Source organism: Cimex lectularius, unplaced genomic scaffold (genome assembly GCF_000648675.2).
Source record: "Cimex lectularius strain Harlan isolate CLEC.00 unplaced genomic scaffold, Clec_2.1 scaffold202, whole genome shotgun sequence".
Lineage (NCBI taxonomy): Eukaryota > Metazoa > Arthropoda > Insecta > Hemiptera > Cimicidae > Cimex > Cimex lectularius.
Window position 1 is genome coordinate 627,246 of NW_019392803.1, and position 26,143 is coordinate 653,388.

A 26,143-nucleotide genomic window follows, 5' to 3' on the forward strand; every position below is an offset into this window, starting at 1 on the left:
ATATTGTTTATCTCAAAGGTCATGAGGCCAAATAAGATATTAATGAAATGATATCTTGTTTAGTCTTATCTTGGTATTGCAACTTAAAATAATGTTAGAATATACCCTGTCAGTATAATATTTTAGCTAAAACAGTACTGTTAGAATTTTTTTTTTTTAGCCGTGATAAATATGAAGTACTTGATTATTTTGAGTGCTGTTTGTTTTGTCTTTCTTCTTTGTGATATTTATGTGCACCATCAAGAAAAGTGGAATGCCAGGAAGCGTAAAAGGAGAGACATTTTGACTGAGTTAAAAAAGTTAGATAACAATGAAGATATGTGGAATTTGCTAACAAAAAAAAGTTCGGATAGGAAGGAAAGCCATGAAAGTGAAATTCAAGATTATGATTATGAAACACAAAATTCAGATTACGAAAACACCTGGACTGATGAAACTCCTAAAGAAGAACCAACGCTGAGTTCAAATGGAGGTGTACAACAGATGACTGAAACTGCATACACAAAAATAACCACTTCATTCATTACCTCTTTGAAAAACAAAATAACTACAGAAACACCATCCACAGAAAAAAATAAAATTTTGGTAATGGAATCAACTGACACTAACATAGAATTTACTTCAACTGATTTTACACCTTCGCCCACTAAAATTAAAGATCAACTATCATTCCCAACTACAAAGAGTAATAAAATCATTCCTTTGTTTTCTCAACCAGAAACCAGTCTAACAACACAATCTTCAATATCTACTACAGTCATGAACAACATTCTCACATCTACAAATCTGATAACCAGTACCACAAAATTTCCAAAAACAGAAACAACTACAGCACAACTTCCAAAAACAGACACCACTACAACCCAATTTCCAAAAACAGAAACTACAACACAACTTCCAAAAAAACAAACAGCTACAATAAAACCTCCAAAAACAGAAACAACTACAACACAACTTCCAAAAACGGAAACAACTACAACACAACTTCCAACAACAGAAACCACTATAACTCAAGTTCCAAAAACAGAAACCACTACAACACTACTTCTAAAAACAGAAACAACTGCAACACAACTTCCAAAAACAGAAACAACTACAATAAAGCTTCCAAAAACAGAAACAACTTCTACACAACTGCCAAAAACAGAAACAAGTACTACAAAATTTCCAAAAACAGAAACCACTACTACACAGCTTCCAAAAACAGAAACAACTACAGCACAACTACCAAAAACAGACACCACTACAACCCAATTTCCAAAAACAGAAACAACTACAACACAACTTCCAAAAATGGAAACAACTACAACACAACTTCCAAAAAAACAAACAACTACAATAAAACCTCCAAAAACAGAAACAACTACAACCAAACTTCCAAAAACGGAAACAACTATAATACAACTTCCTAAAACAGAAACCACTCCAACAAAACCTACAAAAACAAAAACCACTACAACAAAGCCTCCAAAAACAACCACTACAAGAAAACCTCCAAAAACAAAAATCACTACCACAAAACAATTGTTTTCAACAATTTATAAGACAACTGTAACATATCCAAAAATTGTGACTGCTACAACAAAACCTTCAAAAATAGAGACCATTACAACACAAATCCCAAAAACAGAAACCACTGTAACCAAACCGTTTAATGCTAGAACCACTACAGCTAAACAATTATCTCCAACAATTTATAAGACAACTCTTACATATCCAAAAACAGAAACAACAAAACAACTGTCTAACACCATTACTAGACCAGAACAAACAACAAAACAACTACCATCTACAGCCATTACAACAACTCCAACATCATTAACTACTGCAAAACAAATAAATATGTCTAAACCAAAAGTGTGTGACATATTTAACTGTAGTCCTACTAAACCCAAACCCAAATATTACCCAAATTTGCCTCCCATTTCCACGGTTTCAACTCCGTCTAAAAGTGAAGACAATTTGTTTTTAAAAGAAAAACTGTTTATAATACCAGAAGATAGCCATCAGTTTACCAACAAACCAAATAATGTAACATATAAATCAGTAGACAATAGAAATATTGATGAACCGCCCAAGTACGTCTATGTTTTTGGCCATTTCTTCCCAATTTGCTTTACTTTTAACCATACTAAAGGAATAAGAGGACATGACAAATGTGCTTATCTATCAGAGACTAGTTTTCAAATAATTCCAATAAGTAGTGTGTACCCTAGAGAAAAATCTATCCCTAAAGTTACCATCCCAAGTCAAGGCTTTGACCCGAAGAAGTTTTTCTTTATTCCTCAAGAAAAACAAAAACCACTGGAAGTAAAGCAACCACCCTTTCAATTTGAAAGGTTGTATCCAACTCATACTAATTATTACACTACAATGCTTCCACCTGTGACACGACAAAACATTGATTTTGTGTTTTCACCAGAGAGATTCCACCCGATTGAATCAATTTCAAGTACCAAAGACAATCAGCCTTCACACATAGTTTTAACAGCCCCCCATGATCATGCACAGAAACACAGTTCTTCTAGTAGGCCAAATGGAAATCATGGTCCAGGACATTTCACACAATTTCATTTAGTAATGAATGAACGACGATTAGATTCACGCCCAGAAGAAAGAGTTGACTTTGAACAATTACCTCCAAATAAATACATAATTATTGAAAACCCTGTCTTGCCGTTTTTCAAATTACCAATTACTTTAACTGAAGTGACAAAAGAACCAAAATATCATGAAAAAATGAAAAAGGAGATGACTAAAATATCTTGTTTGAAATGTGATAGCACTGAAAAAAAGATTTTAACTTCTAAAGCAGTGTTGGAAATGCCGAATGTCAGAAATCAAGTCTACAAATTTAGCATAGATGGGAAGACACTCTTACCTAAAAATGAATTTGTTCCTGTTCAAAAGCCACTTCATTTTTATGGCAAGGTGTTCAACCACTTCCAAGAGCAGGTGAGCTCCAAGGTGTCACTTCATCCAGTTGAAGACAAAATAATACACAATCCAGCATTGGGAAGATGGAAAAGGTCGATTGATGAAATAGACAATGCTGTTTCTCTTGTATTCGTTTTTGATACTACAGGTTCTATGTCAACAGAACTTCATCTTGTAAAAGAAAGTGCAATGAAAATTACTAGTGATTTATTGAATAAATCAGATATTAAAATTCACGATTTTATTTTTGTTCCTTTTAATGATTTTAGTGAGTTTTTTTTGTTTATTTAAATTGTATGTTAACAGAAATTGTCTGCTACACTACAAAATTGTTTTTATTTTCAGATAATCGACCTCAACCGACACAAACTAGAGATAGTAATGTGTTTATAAATGCAATTAACAGTGTGTACATTGGAGGAGGTGTGGACTGTCCTGAACAATCTTTAGCAGCCATTTTAGAAGCCATTAAGCTATCGAGGCCAAATTCGTACATTTATGTATTTACGGATGCTTTGGGAAAAGATTATGACAAATTAGTTCCACAAATAATTGCTTTGACACAAAGGAAACACCCACAAGTCAGTACAATATTATTGTCAACACATACATTTTATTTAAAAAAAAACAAAAAAAATCCATTTCAGATATTTTTTTTGTTGACGGGATATTGCTTAGATAAAGTCTATCCAGGGGACCAACGTATGGCCTATTCCACTATAGCAGCAGTCAGCTCTGGTTTAGTAATAGACCTGAACCGTAAATCAGACATCAAAAAAGTATTAAACGGTCTTTAATTATAACAATGTGCCTAACTGTTATCACAATTTTAGGTTTTCAATTACATCACTGAAAATTCCAAACAAGGGAAGGTATTATTAAAATCAGTCAGTTTTAAGAAAGGAATTAAGCTTCCTTATATTATAACGCTGAATGTTGACCCTACAATAAAAGAGATGACAGTATCAACAACAGGGGTTGATGTTTCATTGTATGTGCTCAATCCCGACGGGTCTAAACCTAACTCAAGTGAAATCCAAAATCTCCTTAATTTAGACAATATAAACGTTTTCTGTGTTCAGGTAGGATTAAATAGAAAATGAGTGACAATACAATAATGAGAATTTGCTTTCAGCAACCAAAACCAGGGCTTTGGAAAATATACATTACCAGAGCAAGATCAGCTCATTCAGTTGTGACAACTGCCCTTAGTTCAAATACGTTTACTTACGGGTTTTCTATAATCCCAACTAACGAATTAAAAGAAACATCGATCAATCCTATGAAAGGTTTTTAAACAAATTTAGTATATAATTTTATGAATTTATACATGGACATTTATATATATAAACAAATTGTGCTTTCCAGGTGCACAAAACTACCTCTTGATCAAGACGACTTCTCCTGAATTGACAGACAGAGTTCTGTCTGTAACTCTTGTAAATCTGGATGGAGTCGTGTTAGGGAAATACAACACATCCTATGTTCATAATGGTACTTACATAATCGGGCCTTTTGTCCCACCTGATCGACTGTTCAAACTTGAGGTTTATTGTTGTTCATCAATTAAAAAAATTAATTACACTACTAATACAAATTTTTTTCTTTCAGATTCATGGTGAGACGAATGATGGATTCCCTTTAGAAAGGATATCGACGACTGCAATTTCCCCGCAGATGCCAGGTAAAATAAATTTTTTTCTGATAGTTTTATTATTTTTATTAATTGCTTAATGTTTTAGAAAAACCGTTTATATCGGGCAAGACCAATATAACAGCCAGAATTGGGGAGCCGATTGATATCAGTTGTCATATCCAATCACTGGTCCCAGTAACAGTTAAAATGTTTAAGAGACCTTCAACACAAATCATTTCAAAAAGTTTCTCGTTAGTTTATTTTAATTTTTTATGTGCCACTTAATTGATCAATCGGTTATTGTTTTGACCGATTGTACTGAACAAAATCTTCAACTAATTACTTTTTAATCAGGCAATCTTCAGAAATTTCGCACCATATACCGTATGTATCAAAGAGTGATGAAGGAATTTATCTATGTTGGTCCCAAAACATAGCAGGGGTTACAATTCTGACCATAAACTTGGTAGTGACAGGTGAATGTGAAACAACCACTCTGTTGGATTATTAACAATATATGATGAATAATTACAGAAAGCCCTCCAGTAGTTGTATTGGACCAAAAATCAGTAGTAGCCCACATGGGTGAAACACTAGATATCCAGTGTAGAGTGCATAGTCGTACTCCACACCGACTGTCCTGGAAGAAAATATTCTCCAATAATACCTGTTGGTAATATTTCCTTAAACATTTCCATTCCAATGGCAGACTAGACAAATAATTGGAGTGTTTTCTTTTTTTCTAGCTTATCAGGAAAGTATTATGGAAACTGATCAACCATCTGCAAGCATTCAGTTTGATCAATTAACAGTACAAGACAGTGGAGTCTACATTTGCTCTGCTACAAATGGCGGTAGAACAACAATTATTTTTAATTTGTTAATGGTTATCACATTATACACCATCCAGCTTCTATTTTATTTTTAATTGTTTTAAGGTGGTGAAGATAGTGTTCAGGTAGCTGTGGAAGTTATAGAAAGGCCCGAAGTTGAAGTTTCAAACAATGTATTCTATTTTAAAATTAACAGTCCAATTTTGCTAGAATGCAAAATAACTAAAGGCATACCTATGCCTACAATAAAGTGGTTTAAAAGTTATTTTCTTTTGAATGTAAGTGCTGAATGGAACGTTCAATAGAAAATAGTTCATAAATTGTACAAATTACAGGCATCAAAAGAAATTAATATTCAACATGCTGAGAATTCAATTCAATTGAAAATTGAAAATGCAAAGAAATCTGACCAAGGAGTGTACATATGTTTGGCTTCTAATTCTGCTGGAACTTGTAAGTGTAAAATACTTGATCTCCTTAAAATCAATATTAAATTAAAAATTAAACAGATCATAAGGAGATAAATGTTTATCTTGGTGAGGAACCAGTCGTTTCAATACATTACTACAAGAACATAGTTTATTCTCTATCTGGGCAAGACTTACAAATTCAATGTAATGCTTCTGGCGTACCAAAGCCTCATGTGGTTTGGAAGAAAAAGACAAACAATGGAATCTCCGACGTCAACCATTCTGTAGTTACATTATAGAAGTATATTGCAAATTTTGGATCCCTATAATTACATTATTTTAGAATGGAGTTTTGAACTTCAAGTCACCGACTCTAGAAGACAGTGGAAGATATATCTGCATTGCTACTAACATGATAGGCCGTGGGGAAGATTCAATATTTGTGACATTTGGGACCAACCCTAAAATAGAGACAGCATCAACAGGTAAAAATAGTCAAAAATATAAATAAATAAGAATAAAACCTGTTTCAAAAAATATTAATTCATCCACAAAATAGACGCAAACTTGGAAATAGATGGTACAGCAAGCCTTTCTTGTACTACTTCTGGAATACCTGAACCGAGAATAACTTGGAGAAGAAAGGATGGCAAAGCTGTTCAAGCTCAATCAATAGAAAACATTCTTGATTTTAGAAGTATTTTATTTAATTTTCACCAAGACTACTCTGAAATTGAAATTACATTTATTCATTTTACTTTTTAGAAGTAACATTAGCGCACCAAGGCATTTATATTTGTAAGGCAGAGAACTATTTTGGAATGGATGAAAAAGAAGTAAATGTCTCAATTATAGGAACAAGTATGAATATTATGTTTTTATTGAACCAAAAAAAGCTTAATATGAATTATTTTATCATTGCCAAAAATATTACCAGCTCCTCCTAAATTAATTCAAAATGGATCTGATCAAATTGTCAAACATTTAATTGGAGAAAGAGTTGAGCTTCAGTGTGTCATAAAGGAAGGAAATCCTCAACCAAAAATAAGATGGGAGCAATATGGGGGGGACACAGATGCGCTTGGTTTGTATGGTTTTGTTGCGGTAAGTTGTCGATCTCATATTGCAGTTACATAAATGAAACCAATAAGTTGATAAAAATATTCACAGAAAAATGGTTCGCTGATCTTCAATGCTTTAAGTATAAGACTAATTGGAAACTATTCTTGCATTGCTGAGAATGGTGTTGGAGTTGATATGAAAAATGTCACCTTGCAACAATTTGGTTTGTATTCTTTTCATCTGTGATATTTTAAAGCTAAATATTTTCATTTTGTAGAACCACCAATTATTTATGAAAGGACAATATCCAGTGTCACTGCAAATGTCGGGAATCCAGTCATTCTTCATTGTGAAACAACTGGAGATCCAAAGCCTACAGTGAAATGGACGAGAGATTCATATCAGTTCAATTCAATAATGAGAGGGTACTGCATATGTTAAATAAAGAGAATGATATTTGATTTGTATTTTATAAATCGATACTTTTTTGTTTTTTAGCTATAGAAAAGAAAACTCTACATCCCTGTACTTTGATGCGGTACAGGTAGAAGATTCAGGCAGGTACTTGTGCTTAGCTAAAAATTTAGCTGGGGAAATGACAAAAGAAGTGACTCTCCAAGTGTTTGGTATTCCTCTACAAAATTCCACTTTAAGGACTACACTAATAAAAACCTTGTGTGTTTAGTTCCACCTAAAATACTTTCATGGAAGAAAGAGGTGTCAGTTGAATTGGGGAATGCCATCTCATTGAGATGTAATGCAGTTGGAATACCAAAGCCGGACGTAAAGTGGCTAAAAGATAATATTCCCCTAAAAAAATACTATGGTGGTGAAGTATGGTATGTTTTACTGGGTAAATGAAACATATTTTGAGATTAATTTAAAAATACTTCAAGGTTCACGCCTGAAACTTCCGACGCAGGGGTTTACACATGCCTTGCTGAAAACAAAGTGGGGATTGACAAGGCTGACATAATGCTTGAAATATTGGGTAAAATATTTTTTTGCAATTAGTGTTGCTTTTATCTTGTAATTATCATGTTTGTAGAAAAACCTGTTATCAATAATTTACCAAATGAAATAGAAGTTATTAAGGGAAAACAGGCTGTCTTGATCTGTAAAGCAACAGGATATCCATTGCCAAAAGTACATTGGGAATTTAATGAAAACATATTAAATGGAAAAAATGAAGGGTAGATATTTTTTATATATGTTTTAAACAAAGATAAAAGAATATATAAAATGTTTGCAGAAATGGGACTGTTGTACTGAACATTTCTAAAGCTTCAGATACCGATGAAGGAATTTATTTATGTGTCGCGTCAAATAAAGTTAACACCATAATGAAAAAAGTCCAATTATTAGTTTTAGGTATTTACTCTAATAAAGATAATTTTAATTCAAAACTAGTTGGAAATGGATTTAGTTAATTTTTTTCTATTTTATTTTATTAGAACCACCATTGATAACTCCATGGGTAGACATAGCAAAAGCAGCTCCTGGAGAAGAAGTAGTGCTGGAATGCAATGCTGTTGCAAAACCTAAATCTGAAATTTCCTGGTTCCTGAATGGTGAACCATTCAACGAAGGATATCTGTCATCAGACGGCACACTCAGGTAGTGTCATTTCTTTAATATACAGCGACATTTCTGTGTTAATTTGTGTATTTAGGTTCCAAGTGCGTAAGAACCATTCTGGCGATTTCAATTGTGTAGCAATAAATAAAGCCGGTAGTGATTCTAAAAAAATCACTCTGCTAATTTTAGGTAATAATTGCTAATTTATGTAATTATCAATATTCTTATATAGTATTTATTGCAGAGCCTCCAAAATTTGCACCCAACTTGCCAAGCACAGTTCAAACCCTGTCTGGGAGTAATCTAGACCTTTTGTGCCTTGCCTTTGGAGAGCCAGAACCAATCGTACACTGGGAACGGAATAATTCTCTTTCCCCGAATTATAAAACGTACATAAAAAGAAAATATTGTCAGTTATTTAATAGATAATGATTTAAATTTTTTTATGTTTTATAGTTCATTTTCCTCAATAAAAGACATCTTAACTATTTATAATATAACTGTGGATGATGAGGGAATGTACACATGCCGAGCAGAAAATAAAGCAGGAATTAGTTCTTACACAGTAAAGCTGATTGTTTTTGGTACCTAACAATTTTTATACAATTAAATTTATTCACTATCAGGTACAATGCTTATATTTGACATAAATTTTAACATTATTTTTATATTTTTTACATGTAGAGATCCCTAAAACAATGTTAACAATAAATAGTGCTCACAACAGCGCCGTATATGAAAACCAAGAAATTATTTTAAGATGTGAAATTAGAGGAAAACCAGCACCAAAAGTAACATGGCATAAAGATGGTAAACTTATTGCAAAAAAATATACTTTCAATAGTACAGTTTTAAGGTAATAATGTAAACCGAACATCTCCATTTAAATGAAATTTTACAAACAACTTAAGGTTACAGGTTTACAGCTACGGAACAAGATTCTGGAAATTTTACTTGTATTGCCAGTAACTCAGTCGGCTCGGACAACTCAACAATCCAGATTATTGTTAAAGGTAAGTTTTCAAATTTGTAAACAATTTTTTATATGAACTGTAGTTTATTTACATTTATTTCAGTTGAGCCAAAATTTGAAAACCCAGAAAATGAAGAGTTAGCTTTTGTGGAAAACAGTGATGCTGTATTGATGTGCAAAGTAAAAGGGTCCCCCTTACCAAAATTAATCTGGTCACAAAATGGGATGCTTATAAAGAACCATTTTATATTAGAAGGGTGTGAAAATTCATGTTTTTTTATTTTTATGAAAGTTATTATATGAAAAATTTATTTAGGAACGGCACTAGCAAGTTGTACCTACAAAATGTGACATATAAGAATTCTGGCAAGTACTCGTGCATGGCAGTCAATGTTTTAGGGACAAAGGAAAAATTCTATCACGTTGACATTCAATGTCCGTTAAAAAATGTTTTAAAGCTTCTTCTTGCGAATTTACAAAATTATTTTGCAGCACTGCCATCTATAGTCGATGAAATCCTTCCAAGCGAAGTGAATGTAAATTTTGGCGAGGATTTTGCCCTACCTTGCACTGTAAAAGGGCAGCCAAAACCAGATGTCAAATGGAAAATTGGCGGCGAATTTGTTCCTTCTAACATTATCACAGGTAATCAATTTGAAAATACATTACTTATGATTGTAGGTATAGGTGTTAATAAAGATATATTTATTACAGAAGTTTATATGACTCTTGAGGATAACACATTAGTTTTGATGAATGTATCTGAAAAAACTTCAGGAGAATATGTCTGTACAGCCACTAATAATCAAGGGATTGTTAAAAAAGTTTATAAGGTTACAGTATCAGGTAGATAATATAATATATATTTATTATTTTATTTTATTTTTGATTGATTTAATAGAAATATTTTTTGAAAAATATTGGTTTTAGCACCAATTCCTTCAATTCCTGAAGATTTTGAATTAGTAGAAGAGTTGGATGGAAACCCAGCCAAACTCCACTGTTTGGCAAAACCTGGGGAAGAAATAATATGGTTCAAAGTATGCTTAAAAGATATCATTATTTGAATAAATAATACAAAAAAGATGCTTTCAGAATGGTGTAAATATCAAAGAAAAAAGAATAAGGTCAGATGTTGATCAGTACGAAGTCAAAGACAATGGAATGAGACTCAACTTTGATGAGGTCTACTCTTCTACTGGTGGAAATTACACGTGCATTATTAAAAGGAATGGTAAAAGTATCACAAAAAATTTCTTCCTGAATGTACTACATACGCCATATTTTTTGGACGAGTTCTACGAATCTGAGTTTAAGGTTGAAGAAGGAAATGGTGTTAAAATAAACTGTGACATCGGTGGAAACCCATTGCCCAAGGTGAGAAATTGTTTATTTTGTATTGAAATAATTAATTTCGTGCTTTGAAATTAGGTGACATGGAGATTTAAAAAACATGATAGCTTAAGCCAAATACCGATAACAAATCTAACATTACCAAACGTTGAAATGTCTGAGGGTATTTTGAAAATAATAGAAGCTCAACTATCTCACAACGGTATTTACATGTGTCAAGGGAGCAACAAAGTTGGCAGTGTCAAACGGTCATTTAATCTAAAAGTTTCAAGTATGTAAGAAATTAACTACTTTTTTAATATGCTATTTTTTAAAAATATTTATTAATGAATAATAATAACTTTGAATTTGTTCAAAGTTTGTTTAATAAATAGCTTGTTTTTATAATTTAAATACTTTTTTACACAAAAGTGCACCAAGTCAAACCAATCATTTTTGTTCATAATTGCTTATTGCTTGAATTGAAGGAGGTCAAAAAAGAGTTGTAAACAAATCTGAAGTGAAATATTTTATTGAAAATGAACCCTTTGAATTACACTGTGATATCAAAGGAGATTCAAATAGCTCATATAAATGGGAATTTCAATCTTCAATAAACAGGTATAATAAAGGAAATGACTTAAACAAATAATTGTAATATAATCCATGTATTAATTGACTTTTAATTAGCATTTGGAATTCAAATCTTACTGACAATATGAACATTTTGAGGAGAAAAAGAGCCAATAAGTTCCATCATGGTTTATTTTACTGTAGAGGGGAAAACGCAAAAGAGAAAATTGAGAAAAGTTTCCAAGTCAATGTAATAGGTAATAAATAAGTAATCTTTATTACAACAGTTTCATTCATAAAGTTTCTGTTTATAAGTTTCTCCGAGTATTGCTGCAAATGGGACTTCAGAGTTTACTGTCATGGAATCGAGACCTTTTGAACTGCATTGTATCGTCTTTTATCTGACAGAAGTGAAAGTGGTTTGGAATACCAGGCAAAACACAATTCTGACAAATAATAGCACTAATTTATCAATAACAGAAATTGGTAATAAACACATTCTCCGAGTCTTCAATTCATCCAAAACAGATGAAGGCGTTTACACGTGTCTTGCGAAAAATCGAGCTGGTACAGACAAGCAGTCATTTAAAGTGAAAATTATTGGTAACAATTAAATCTGTACAGTTTTATCTATGTCAATAAATTATATTATATACAACAAGTCCTACTTAAAACATTGTCACAGCACCGCTCAAGTATTTGAAGGATATTTCAACAAAATTATACCAGACCGAGGGCCTGCCTTTGAAGATCAAATGTCCTATTTGGAGTGATGTCAAAAGTGAGATCCTTTGGGAAAAGGACAATGTCTTGATTGATAAAATAAATGCTTATTTGAATCAAAGTGATTACATCATTGAAAAAACAAATATTTCTAATAATGGCTCCTATAAGTGCAAAGTCTTTAACCCAGGTAGCAATTTGGAGGCTACTGTAAACGTTTTTATATTAGGTAATGAAAATTTATTTTAATAATATTCAAAAAGTATCTTGTTACCAAATCCTTTAATATATATTTTAATATACATTAAAGGAAGGATTGATGCGATAATTAAACAATATTAACTGTTTTAATAAAAATTGCGAAATTCAAAAGATTAGCAACATCTATAGTATTTTATGAGGTTAAGTTCTTACATTAAATAAAAGAAAACGTGATATGACAATCAATTATATTTTCTATTGGATATTTATTAAATGTTGGTTTTTGTCCTTTCACAATTCTAACATACATTATTTCAAATGTTTTATATACAATTTAGATTTTTCTGCTTTCATGTAATGTAATTATTCGACCAATATCATAAGTACAAGTTACAGTGGAGTAAATCAACAAACTATCATCATCGCTGAATGGTTGCTATTCCTGCCTGACATACTTTATGTATATACATTTTACTTCATACTTTTTTAATGAAGACAAAAAAACATGAATTTCATGAATTCTGATGAACTTTATTTTGGCTGATGCTGATTATTTTTCTATAAACATTGCGACCTATTACTCTTTCACACATTTTTGATAGCGTTTAATCTCTTAAAAAAAAAAAAATTGGACAAGCTTTTTAAATTTATTCTCAATTTTGTGTGAAAAATAAGTTGCTCCCCTATAACTTCACACTGTCTTAAAAATGTCTCAAAATGTTCTTAAAAAATTCCCTATATCTCAATTTTATGTGCAAAACAAAAACATTTAAAAAATATTTTTCTAAATCACCAACAAAAATGAATTAATAAAGTAAAAATAAAAAATAAAATAAGAAAAAAAGATCAACAAATTTGTCGACAACAAAAGAAGCTGTCAATAAATAAGTTGTTGGTGGTTCTGTAATAAAAGGTTGAAAAAATGAAATGAGTATCACTCGGCTTAAAACCAACGACAGTCCTTGTCTACAAGGTTGTTGGTAATGTAGAAATAAATTTTTTAAATGTTTTTGTTTTCATATAACACTGAATCATTGAAACATTTTAAGACCATTTTGAGGCACTTTTAAGAAGGTATGGAGTTATAAGGCAACTTATTTTTCACACAAAATTGAGAATCAATTTTGAAAGAAAAGCATGTCAGTTAAAAAACTTTTGATGTTTTTAGGAAACTAAATACTATCAAAAATATATCTCTTTTAGTAGTCATAATGGCACCATAGTAATTATTTTAATTGATTATACTTCAGGGTCATGAGCAGGATTCGAACCTATGACCTTTGGCTAAATAAGTTGGTTGGTGTAGTTTTGCAATATTTAGAGAAAAAAATCAAACTATATTAGCCAAAATGAAGAACATTAGGAACATGAAATACATGTATTTTATTTATTTTTTAATTTGCCTTCTTTAAAAAACAATAGGTAGAGCACATAACGATGACCACCCTACATATGTATATGTATATTTATCTACTGCTGCTTATTTTTGCCTGTTGTTATTTATATATGTAAAAAATATATCATAAGGGAACAGCAAACCTAAAAATAAAAAAATCCCTTATCAAATGAATTTTGTTTTAAGGTTATAAATATATACATAAAAATAATACATTTAATTATAGCCACAATAATTGGAAAACTATATAAAATTTTAATGTTCGAATTATCATGGAATGACATTAAATATAGTGGTTTGACTCCCAATGGAGAATTCCAAAAAAATAATGTTAAAATTATATTTAAAGTGTTTAAAAGAAAAGTTTACAATTTACAGAGCAATAAGCTTTTAACCACATTACTTATTTATTATGTACAAAATTTAATTTATATCTAATTTGGAATTTTAATATGTCAGCAACACGCAATAGTTCCTGATTCAGGAAGACCACAACATTCATGTACATGTAAATAATGGTAATAAATAATCAGTGAAGTTACACAATTTCTCATTAGTAGGCAATACTTAATCTCAAGAAGTAGAACACCTAAATTTTTTGTAATATATAGTTTAAAAAAAATTGGTAGGCTAATTATGTGTAATTTTTAAAAATTATATGTATAATTAATGTATATATTATGATAATATTTTCAATTTTAGTGCCGCCTAAAATCTTAATAAAATCAAGTGCCATATTATTGGAGGTTTCAGAGGGAAGTAACATGACTATAAACTGCTACACCTCTGGAATTCCATTACCCTCGGTTTCTTGGAGAAAAAATCACTCAAATGCTAATGATAAACTTTATTCCTATTCTTATCACAAAAATTGTCAGCAACTAGTATGTACACATTAAATAAAAATAAAAACATAATTAGCATTCCATAATAAATATTTTTTTAAAGAAAATCTATAATCTAACACTGAAGGAAAGTGGTTCTTACACTTATACGGTTCAAAATGAGGTTGGTCAAGATGAACGACACTTTGAAGTTATTGTAAGAGGTAAAAAGATTCTTTAAAAAGAAAATAATTTTGCTTGAACAGTAATGAAACATAAAAGGACTATCATGAACAAATTATTTGTTAACGAAGATCAGTGACGTGCAAAAATATGACTGATAACATTTTCATTCTATAGGTCAAAGATTATCATATTTCAAAACACAATTATTTTCAATTGATGTATTTGTTTAATTTCAGCTTCATCAAATTTAGTAAGCCAAAACATCAATGTAGTTAAATTTGTCAGTGGTTCTTCCTTCACTCTAAAGTGTATGGTGCCTGGAAATATTAAGCAAAATATTACTTGGTTCAAAGTATAATTGTGGTATAATTGACTTAATATTTGAATAATTTATTACTAAAATGTTTCTTTTAAGGGCAATTCATTGTTAACAAATTCCAAAGAAAATTTGCACTTTGTCAATGTCAAGGAAGAAGATGGTGGAATTTATTATTGTGCAAATAATAGCGGTCTTATAAATACATTTTCTTTGATAGTTAAAGGTAACGGAATAATTTACTTTTTATTTTTTAGACTCCCTTTGTTTTGCTGAGTATCATATCATTATTAATTTAGGAAATTTTCCCAGTTTACTTGTACATACAAAAATAGTTACATCAAAGTTGAAAAATGCTGAAGGTATTTGAACATGATTTGATTTTAAAATATTTATTTTTATAGTGAAATTACATTGGAGTGAATGGTCCCAGTGGAGTTCTTGTAGTAAATCTTGTGATGAGGGTGAACAAATTAGAACAAGAGTCATTGTTGGGAGAAAAAGTGGACCTTTGGAGAATTATTTTATCGAATACGACAATTCCACAATAACAGGTCCAAGTGTGGAAAAACAGCAATGCAACTATCTCCCCTGCACTGTATGTTACTGAATAGCTTATTAATCTTCGTTATCTTTTTATTAGACGAAAATGAATGTAAAAAGGCAATATATTGGCAATTCACTTTTTTAAACTTTGGCTGAAATAATTTTTATTTTACTATGTTAAGAAATAAAATATATGGAAATGATGAATGGTGGTGTGAGTGCGGTGTTCTATCCTTTTAAAAAGATAATTCTTACTCACTGTAAGTAGTTCTGTGTATTCCTTACTGTGAGTAGAAACTATCTTTTTAAAAGGATAAAATATGTGTTTCTTCAAAATAGCGGAGAATCACTGAAAGATGAAATATTGTAATTTTCATTTAAAAATAAAAAACAAAAAAAGCCCTACAAAAAAGAAAATTTTCATCTATAAAATAGCATATATGTATTTCAAAATATAAAATACACTTTTGTGGTTTTGTATAAATGAAAATAGCCAAATGGAATTTGGAGTGACTGGCTAGATTGGAGTTTGTGCTCATCCTCATGTGGAAAAGGAACAAGATATCGCTCCAGAATTTGCCAGGGTTTTGATTGCATTGGTGAAGGCAATGAATCTGAAAGCTGCAGCTTGAATCCTTGCCCGATTAAAGGGGGGTGGTCAGTAAATCCTTATTAATACTTTGAAAATTTGTGAAATTATTATTTACTTGTAAAAAATTCTCAGGAGTGATTGGTCGGAGTGGAATCACTGTTCCGTTACTTGCGGGAATGGAGTAAAAATGAGAGTACGCTCATGCACTAATCCAAAGCCAGAATTTGATGGTGAAAATTGCTCAGGGAATGGAAGAGAAATTGTGCAGTGCAGTATTGAAAAATGCTCACGTAATTTTAACATACGATTGCAATTATTTTTTTAAATCTTAAAATGTCGTAAAACGCATTACAGTCGGGGAATGGTCACCTTGGTCTGTATGGAGTCCTTGCAATGTCTCATGTGGACGTGGGATTCAAATAAGGACGAGAGTGTGCCTGCTGGAAAATCGAGATTTAACCTGTCAGGGAAATAAAACCCAGGTGACGAACAATAATGTATATTGTTCATATCAATGATTCATATTATTTCACTGATTGTTGCAGATCATAAGGTGTAAAAAACAATCTTGTCATAAAAATCAAAAAAATTAAAAATGAAATCATTCTAAAGGAAGGAAGAAAAGGATCTTAATCATAATTATTTAGGGAGCATTTTAAGCCAAGCGCATGGTAATATATAAAAAATCAACCTTTTCATTTTGTTTTTTAATTTTTCTATATTTGTAACACAATTTGTGTACATTCTTATATTGTTATTTACTAAGTGTAAAGTTGTTAATTTAAGAACTGTTTTTTATTTAGTAAATATAAAATAAATTGTTTTATTATTTTCATACATATTCTCCTACAGACCCAAAAGCCTTTCGATAAAGCTGGCTTCCCTCAAGGGAGTATTCTTGGTCCCAACCTTTTAGCTATACACAACTGTATTAACCGGTGGCTGTTTATTTTGACCAACAGTGTAAATAAAATCCTTGTAATGCGCACTGTACCCTGATTCCTGTTCCAAATTTGATCAGTATTTGGTACTGAGGGCCGAGTACCTATAAACACACAGTTTAGTATCGATATTCGATACCGGTACTCGTGGTGTAAAACCGCATTGTTACCTTCTTGGTTACTATAAACTAACGTGGTTGTGTGAAACTGAATCGAACGTCGACTTTAATGATTTAATGTACTTGTAGTCCGGAACATTTAAAATAAATTAATAATACAAAAATGAGGGACACGGTTGTGTCCAATTGCGAGGCCAGGTTTCTCAACCAAGCGATCGACAACAACTTGGTAAGTAAACGTTATTAAAAATTAATATTAATACCTCTCCTCCTGAAGGGACTCATTTACATAACCGTACATAGCATAATGACCTTAAGGCCTATTTGGCAACACAGTTGCACCATTATGGTCATAGCTATATGATACATAAATTAAGACGGTGCAAACCATTCACAACCGAATCGGTGGTATGTTCAGAACTAAACTATCCACAATTTGGACATTCGTAATGTTAAAATGGTGATAGAAGATACCTACTGTCGACACCTGAAAAAATTGTATTTTGATGGTTGAGTCCGTGTCAAAATACATGTCTGTTTATAACTGGTGTTTTATATTTCTAGCGATTGGACGGCCGGCAGTTCGACGAGTACAGGAATTTGGAATTGCATTTCGGCTCTGAATATGGATGTGTTTATGTTGCCCTCGGTGAGACCAAGTGTCTGGCGCAGGTGTCGTGCGAGTTGGCCGAACCACGGTTCATCCGGCAGAATGAAGGCAACCTTTTCATCAATGTTGAGATTAGCGACATGGTGTGCAGCAATTTCGAGACGGGGCAGCAGTCGCATTTACAAGCTCATGCCAACCGCCTCCTTGAAAAATGTTTCAAAGACGCGAGGTGCATCGATCTCGAAGCACTCTGCATAATCTCCGGCGAACAGGTTAGGCTTAATTGCTTGAGTCTCGTAAACCATCTCATATTATACCTTACTGGTAGGCTTGGGAAATCCGTGTCGATGTGACTGTTCTGAATTACGATGGGAACATCCATACGTGCTGTTCTGTCGCTACGCTAGCTGCTTTGGCCCACTTCAGGACCCCTCGAGTCACCGTCGAAGATTCAGTGGTCATAGTTCATTCTCTGCGCGAGCACGAACCTCTACCTCTCAGCCTGCACCATTTTCCAGTTCTCATGTCGTTTGCTGTTTTTAAAAAGGGGACTGTGACAGTCGTCGATCCCACGGAGCTGGAGGAGAAGGTGAGCGAAGCCGAGCTCGTCGTCGGCGTGAACAGCTATTATGAGCTCTGTGGAATGCACTACCGGGGAGATGGGATTGCCGACGGCGGACTCATTGTCAGTCGTGCTCATGATGCAGCAGAAGCGGGGCTTAAAATAATCAACACGGTCAAGGCTTGTCTTGAGAAAGATTCGGCATTGAGGTTGTATTATATGTATGTTTTTTAAAATGAGATGTTTATAAACTGAATTTCAGATCTGCGGGTAAAGGAAAAACCCCAGGGCTGACAGAAATAATCGATCTTGATAGAATTTTGTCCGCCTGCCAAGATAGAAACTCAGTTAAATTGACTGTAAATAGCATTGGACAGAGTTTGAAGGGGTTACGGTTGATGGACACCGGGGGTGGTGATTCTGATGAGGAGGGTGAAGAGAGTGGTGAGTCTTCTTCTTCTGAGGAATCCAAATACAAAAAAAATTACGCTTCTGTCGACAAAAGAAAAGGAGTAGTTCTCAAACCCATGGAAGCTGATCGAGTTGTAAGTACTCAGAATATAGGTGTTGATTTTTTTTTTTCATCTGTGGTGTTGTAGTTGAAGCAGTGGGTTCCTACTGGCACAAACAACTCATGGGATGTTCCAAATGCAGTAATTGATGAAAGTGCTGTAAGTAGTGAAAGTGATGATGACAATGATGTCAATTATGTAAGAACGATTACTGATGAAGATAGGATAATAGACAAAATTGGTATGATATTTTAGAAGTGATACAGCTTCGGTATATTCATCTATCTAATAAATTGTATTTTTAGAATTGAGCGGTGAGAGCGAAGAAGAAGAAGTGGTCGTTCTTAGGGGAAATGGTAAATCGATTGAGTTTTTTGGCCCCAGATGTTGTTTTGACTGTTTTGTTTTAATTTTCAGATATGACCTAGAGAATCATTGGAAAATGATGATCGGTAAAGTTTTGTTCAACAAACTGAAACAAAGGCAAATAATCCTTTTCATTAAAACATTTGAATTATTGTAAATAAAATTTTGTTTTTACATATTTTCTGTGCCATCGAATTAATTGATTTAGCCAACTTTAACAAAATTCACTTCCTGGTAGAACAATTTTTCTGAATTTAAGGACCATCTAAATGAAACGAAACACAGTTTCAAGTTTTTTTTTTTTTTTTTTTTTTTGCTACGTCTCGTCATTAGCTACTCAACATACATGTCAGAGGGTTTGGGTGCCCCCCTGCCCGAACACCTGCCCCAGCGCCGTCGCCTGGGAGGGTATAGGGTTGGATAATTTCAATTAAAATTTAAATACAACAGTGTTACATATTTTCAACGAAGGGTGGGGACAAGATTGGTTTGAGAAATTTGAAATTAAAAAATGTAAAATGAAACATGGCGAAAAATGCATAAATAGATTTTGATTTACCTCTTATTTAAATATGTACCTAAATAATATTTGGCGTACAAATTAATCAAATTTATTAATTTAATTTCTATTAGTAAATTTTAATTTTATTATTATTATATATATATGTTTGTTTGATATGAATTGTATATATATGAATGTTTGTATGTTTATTAATCGTAAGAATATTCCACCACTCACATCATGCATTCACGCTAATAAATATCATTTACTCTAAACACAACCTTTATACACATTTTACAACTAACCTAATTGAGGGTCAATGGGGTACTCGATATTCCACCATAGACCCTCTCACATCGAACATTCGTGCTAATAAATACATTCACTCACAATACAAGCTAGGTATATTCAACTACTATTACTATATAGAACAGAACAACCCTGTCTCCTCCAAGAGTAGTAACAGGGGATCGGAGTCACAACCATGCTCAAGCACATTTCTTGAAAGGGGTGGCATTCTTGCACGTTGTCTGCACGGAATTGCACTCTTCAATTAGGTGGGACACCTTTCTCTGCATGCCACTACGCAGGCTTTGACCCAAAAGTAAGTGTCCATGTATCATCCTCGCATGGCCATGTCAACCAAGACTTTAGATAAAAAGTATAATTAATTGAAATAATATTCTTACTAAAATTAAAAGGAGGGGATGTGCTAATACAATATATAACAATGATACCAATAGAAGTGCAATTTCCAATTAAACTGGCTTTTGCAGTAATGATAACAAAGAAAAGGTCAATCATTACTATTATGTGAATTGAATTTGGAGAATCCATGGTTCTCGCATTGCATGCCACAGGAAACCAAGGTATTTGTTGTTTGTATACAGGGTGGTCCAGCATAAACCCGAAAAAAATTGCATTATAGTACACCCTAGAGTAAAATGCTACCAACCGAACTGTTCTATTTCAATCCCATGGCTCCCTTCCTCTGCCGACAAATTTTTTAAGTGTGTTTTGTGTGAGTGTTGTTTAAATAGTTCTATTTCTTTTTTCAATGTATTCAAAAATTTGTTTTTATTTTGTTTGTTAATGATTGATCTTGCCAAAGGTTTCTAGTCCTTCTTTTGTCACATATTAATTGCTTTATGTAGAGAGGATAATTTGGAAGCTTTTCTTTTTGAATGTGAGGCAAGGAAGATGCTGCATTTGGTCTGTTTTTGTAAATAAGTCAACCTCGTTTTCTAGTTCTGGTGTTTTTGAGCTCATTGAGAAGGAAAGTTTTAAATCAAGCAATTGGCAATTTAAAATGATTTTTTTACAGTATTTATTAAGATGTTTAGTTGTGTTGGTATTCACTTTTTTGCATGTTCAAAATTCATTTATCCGTAATAATAAAAATCATTAAAAACCCATTATATTTCATGGTCCGATTGACCAAATAACTTATTTCAACTAATTAATCTTTATGTAAGGTATTGGTTGAATTGAAAAAGCTAGTACACGAGCGGGATTCGAACCCACTACCGTCGGCGAAACACGCCGCTGTTCTACCACTTCAGTTATCGTGACTTCGATCCATTCGGACGCCTACTTTCCATCTCAACCTGCTTTTCGAATTTTCCCTCCTTTTTGCCATTTTTCAAATGTCGTGTATTCAGGATTTGATTCTCGGCGACAAATGAAATGGCCACGGAGAGCGGTTAGTAAAGTTATACTTCGTTTTACATATTAAATTATAATTAAACAGTTTAATTATTATAATTTGTGTGTATGTGTATTATATTCCATTATATTTCGTGGTCCGATTGACCAAATAACTTCTTTCAACTAATTAATCTTTATGTTAGGTACTGGTTGAAATGAAAAAGTTAGCGTCACGAGCGGGATTCGAACCCACGACCTTCGGCTAAATATGCCGCTGCTCTAACCACTTGGGCTATCGTGACTTCACGGAAGTGGTTAGTAGAGCCGAGGCGTATTGAGCCGAAGTTCGTGGGTTCGAATCCCGTTCGTGACACTAACTTTTTCATCTCACCCAAGACCTTACATCATAAGAATAATTAATTGAAATAAGTTATATGGTAAATTAGACCACTAAACATCAATAGATTATTTAATACCTTTTTTTCTTTATTTATCGTTGGAAATTATAACATTATTGTTTTTATGTGCAATTTTTAAAGTTGTATCACGGGTGATATATAGAAATGATAAAGTTGGGGTGAGTAGGCTGTTTAATATCTTCTGATAGTTCTACTCACAGTTTTGTTGCTGTTTTAATTCTAGTTTTTAATTTTCTGATGGGGTCTGAATCCCGCACGTGACAACAACCTTTTCATCTCAACCAAGACTACATAAAAATAATAATGTAATTTTAACACGAAAAAAATTATCCATTAATTAATTTCGACCATTACAGATATGCTCTTTGATTCAGAAAACTCACGAAAACGAACGAACGGCCAAATTTTAACGTCATATATTAGATACATTTATTTCATTTAGATTAGACAAATTAGATAAAATTCGATACATGGCATATACATGCAGGTAATAAGGGTTAGAGGTCTGTCAGTTCAACCCATTTTAACAGAATTTACGATAACATTAATTAATTAATTAATCCGTTTCTAACAGCATTTCCGAACTGTCAAGAAAGTTATAATCTAATTACGGAGCGTTAACATGTAATTCACATTAGCCGCTTGCGTTCCTGGAAAGGTCCCGGATATATATGGATATATAGCACGTCGTGTGTTGTGACACGCAGTATAACGCAGGTAGCTCTCCAGTCTCCATCCTTGAAATACAGCCTGTCAAAGGTCGTAAAACGACAAAAGTGTCCAAGTGGCGATATTGACACTCAGTCTTCCTTTCGACTCTCGGCCGACCTCTTTTCAAGAAGTTTATTATAGCGGAAAATACACCTTTCAAAATTTCACAACGATAATTTTCTTCGTGAAGTTGTAAATTAGGGAAAATTTCTGAAACCGACTTGAACATATACCAGGAAAGGGAAATAAGTTTACTTTAGATCTGAAGTTTTCAAGCCGGATTACACAAAAATTGGTTATAAACGTCATTAAAACATCCCGGTGGATATTAGGAAATGGTTCGTGTGAGAACAATGCCATATGGAGACACTGAGACCTAGGCGCAGGTGTACTCCAAAAAATTGGGACAGTTTTATCCAAATGACCTTTTATCAGAGTACATCCTCCATCCTAATCGACAGCTCCGAAGGCAGGAAAAGCCGTTCCATTCAAGATTTATACAATCTCGTATTTGTACGTTTGGAAAATCAAAATGATCGATTCCTTTCCTTGGTTGTCTTTTTCTACTGATCACCTACGGATTTCTTACGCTGTTCCTAAGGACAGATAACATCTCTGTGAGTTGATGGGTCGTTTCTTCTGTCCACACTAAGATGATAAATAGGTAGAAACAAAGCTTCATTTATAAAGAAACAATAATATTCTTGTCAAAATACAATTAATAAAAAATAGCTTCAAAGTTTTTCAAACGTCTGCCGGAGTTATGATTCTTACAACAAATATATATATATATATATATACATAAAATAATAGTAATTAATCTCTAAATTAATGATAAAATTCTGAAAGTAAAAAAAAACTACTGTAGTTTGTAGCGACATTAATGTATTTAGACAAACTTTATGTAAACGTTATACACACATACTTTATAAACATAATTATTTAAGTAAGTGAGATGGTGTGATGTAGGTTAGAAAAACATTTTCTTTATCGCGCGAACGTTTCGATCTTTATTGAGATCATCTTCAGGGCTCGAAGTGTGTGTTTTCTGGGTAGTTATGATCTCAATAAAGATGGGAATGTTGGCTCGATAAAGAAAATGTTTTTCTAACCTGAATCACATCAGACCGCATCTCACGAACTTTAAATAATCAATAATTAACTGTCTCAAAATATTACACATATAAACATAATGTAAAGTTAGTTGAAAAATGATGTTGCTAATAGTACTTCGTTTCATGAAAAGGAAAACAGGCGTACATTTCATTAATACTTTCTATCCACCTGTTCGCAGGAGAATTCAAAGCTCATCATCATCAGGAACAAACACGTGATGAACTTTAGTGGTTACAGAAAATGTACAGTATTTTTTTTTTATACTGCAATCGTAATCAAATCCTTTTCCACGGCTATCGTGATTTAGCCAGTAATCCCACATTTCATCACACTTGACAATCTTTTGGGAATATGCCATCAGCTAATGCGGGACAAATCTGCCAGTCTTCACCTTCACCGGGGGACAAGGTAATTTTCGACACAATCCATGAAAGTAGGCGATTAATTGTGGCGTCTCTTTATTCTTCGCTCTCTGCAGAACTTCATACTTTCCAATGACTTACCTTGCGTGCTTCAACGAACCCCATCCGTCAGTTCACGAGCTTAATTTTTTTTAATTTGTTGAAGTCGTGAGGAGAGGTCAAGAATGTGGTAGCATAGAAAAACACCTTTTTCATTTTTTCCCGACGTTTCGACCTTTATTCGGGCCATCTTCAGGTCCTGGGTAAATTACAAAACATATGTTGATTGGAAAAAATTCAATGTAAGATGTAAATATATATTATGAACGAAGTATTTCACACTCACATAAAGTGTGGTGCTATTCTCTTCTATGTCATATTGGTTGCCTTCATGGTGGTTGGCCACAAGAATAGCGCCCCACTTTATGTGAGTAGATTTGGTACAAAATTTATATTTTGTATTTTTTCCAATCAACATATGTTTTGTAATTTACCCAGGCCTTGAAGATGACCCGAATAAAGGTGTTTTTCTAAACTACCTCATTCTTGACCGCTCCTTACGACTTCATCAAATTATGAAACAACAGGTCACTAAGAAACACACATTAATTTTTTTTCTCTCTAACAAAACGGAGATTTTGTAAGAAACCGGCATCGTTCTTTTGTTATTGAATTAATAGAACCAAGGCTTTATTTGGCCAGTCAAATGTTTATACAGGGTGTTCGGCTACTCGTGTCACAAACGTTCGTTAAATAAACGTTTTAGTAGCGAGAACTTTGAAAAATAACTTTTTTTAAGTTGAAAAACTTACTAAAGTGATTCTAAACTACTGTTTCCAAACCTAGAGACCAGCAAATGTCAGAAAACGTATTTCATTTAACATCCTTTTCAGTGTGCAATTGCTTTTTTAATTACTTTTTTCAAAGATGAAGAAATTGATGAAGGAAAGGAAAAAAACGTTGTTATGGATTGGTAAGGTGTAACGATTAATAATAATAAAAAATAAAAACTTAAGGAAATTTTGAATGAATTTATTAAATGTTTTTTAATTATGATTCGAAATGCTCTCCACCTTCCGCATTGTATTTTCGACGCGCTGCCGTCGCGTTAAAACCCGCAAAACCCATACTTTAGCGGTATGTCGGCGTATTCGTCATTAGAAAAAGTAGCCATAGTGTTAGCAAGACATCACATAGATAACCAAAAACGTTTTGAATCTTAAAACGCTTTTATTCCGGAGAATAATAATACAATAATCCTTTTATTAAAGTTGTGTCATTATCTCAATGTATTCAGTATCTCACTGACACTCTCAATACGACACACAATAATGACACATCTACACAGAAAACAAACACTTTGGGTGAGTACAAATACTTTGATCGAGTCTAAAATTTCTAGAATTGTATAAATTCATTTTTTCACTTCCTACATGTATTTGTATAATTTAAACAATGTTTATAAATTCCAGGCTCTGAAGATGATCTCAATGAAGATCGAAACGTTGGCACGATAAAGAAAATGTTTTTATAAAACCTACGTCACACCAGACCATCTCACGATCTCTAAATAGTCACTAATTAATTATATTATTTTCTATTTAGTTATTTATTTTATTACAGGAAAATTTATACTGTTAGCCGTTTACATTACAACCGCAGTGTATAAAATTATTTATTTATTTAATTTATATATTTTACTTTATTCTGTTATTATCATCATTATTACTATTACTACTATGTTCTCACCAACTTCCGGCAGACGGGAGTATCCGTGCCGTATTGTTTATTTTTTATTGAGTACATTTATGTTCACATTGTTATAATGTTAAACTTCAAAATATAAAAAAAATATAGGATATGAAAATTATAAAAATGGAAGGTTCTTGAGCGAGACTCCGGGCTTCCGATTTGTCTGGAGTAATAAAGAGATTATACGGAATGAGTGGTGTACCGTAAATTCGTCTAAACGTCGGCTAATCCAGGTAAACCGTTTGTCAACGAGGTGCAAAGTCGATAGGTTCATTTTCACGAGAAAAACCCTAATCTTCGTAGACTCTTTCATCTAGTGAAGCTATAAAACAGGCAGGTAAAGGGGTGTCTGTCCTATTCCACCCGG

General features: G+C 32.8%; 2 protein-coding genes across 3 annotated transcripts; both read left to right on the forward strand.

Annotated features, from left to right (window-relative positions):
• Window positions 1–56: 56 nt before the first annotated feature.
• LOC106667566 (hemicentin-1-like) lies at window positions 57–16,941 on the forward strand. Of its 2 annotated transcripts, XM_014395601.2 has the most exons (51): window positions 57–3,205; window positions 3,283–3,518; window positions 3,585–3,716; window positions 3,771–4,019; window positions 4,073–4,226; window positions 4,306–4,484; window positions 4,549–4,621; window positions 4,680–4,824; window positions 4,928–5,049; window positions 5,108–5,242; window positions 5,320–5,427; window positions 5,512–5,684; window positions 5,742–5,859; window positions 5,916–6,100; window positions 6,160–6,301; window positions 6,376–6,513; window positions 6,582–6,677; window positions 6,754–6,920; window positions 6,987–7,101; window positions 7,156–7,303; window positions 7,377–7,504; window positions 7,564–7,717; window positions 7,775–7,869; window positions 7,927–8,071; window positions 8,131–8,249; window positions 8,333–8,495; window positions 8,551–8,645; window positions 8,701–8,845; window positions 8,913–9,040; window positions 9,141–9,312; window positions 9,375–9,469; window positions 9,533–9,686; window positions 9,746–9,864; window positions 9,922–10,074; window positions 10,144–10,275; window positions 10,360–10,469; window positions 10,525–10,806; window positions 10,861–11,053; window positions 11,250–11,382; window positions 11,452–11,591; window positions 11,650–11,937; window positions 12,020–12,286; window positions 14,357–14,538; window positions 14,603–14,702; window positions 14,901–15,016; window positions 15,080–15,206; window positions 15,385–15,578; window positions 16,020–16,183; window positions 16,251–16,408; window positions 16,473–16,600; window positions 16,664–16,941. In XM_014395601.2, exons 1-51 carry the CDS (start codon window positions 172–174, stop codon window positions 16,709–16,711), a joined length of 10,476 nt encoding a protein of 3,491 aa, XP_014251087.1. In that variant the 5' UTR covers window positions 57–171; the 3' UTR covers window positions 16,712–16,941. The 2 variants fall into 2 exon arrangements, with proteins under 2 accessions (XP_014251087.1, XP_014251088.1); XM_014395602.2 differs by lacking the exons at window positions 14,357–14,538; window positions 14,603–14,702 and having other exon boundaries at window positions 58–3,205.
• A 275-nt stretch (window positions 16,942–17,216) lies between these two features.
• On the forward strand, window positions 17,217–19,406 carry LOC106667658 (exosome complex component RRP45-like). The gene is made up of 7 exons (XM_014395740.1): window positions 17,217–17,407; window positions 17,743–18,060; window positions 18,117–18,559; window positions 18,613–18,895; window positions 18,950–19,103; window positions 19,168–19,218; window positions 19,280–19,406. The coding sequence occupies exons 1-7, from the start codon at window positions 17,342–17,344 to the stop codon at window positions 19,288–19,290; spliced, it is 1,326 nt and encodes a 441-aa protein (XP_014251226.1). The 5' UTR covers window positions 17,217–17,341; the 3' UTR covers window positions 19,291–19,406.
• The last annotated feature ends 6,737 nt before the right edge of the window (window positions 19,407–26,143 follow it).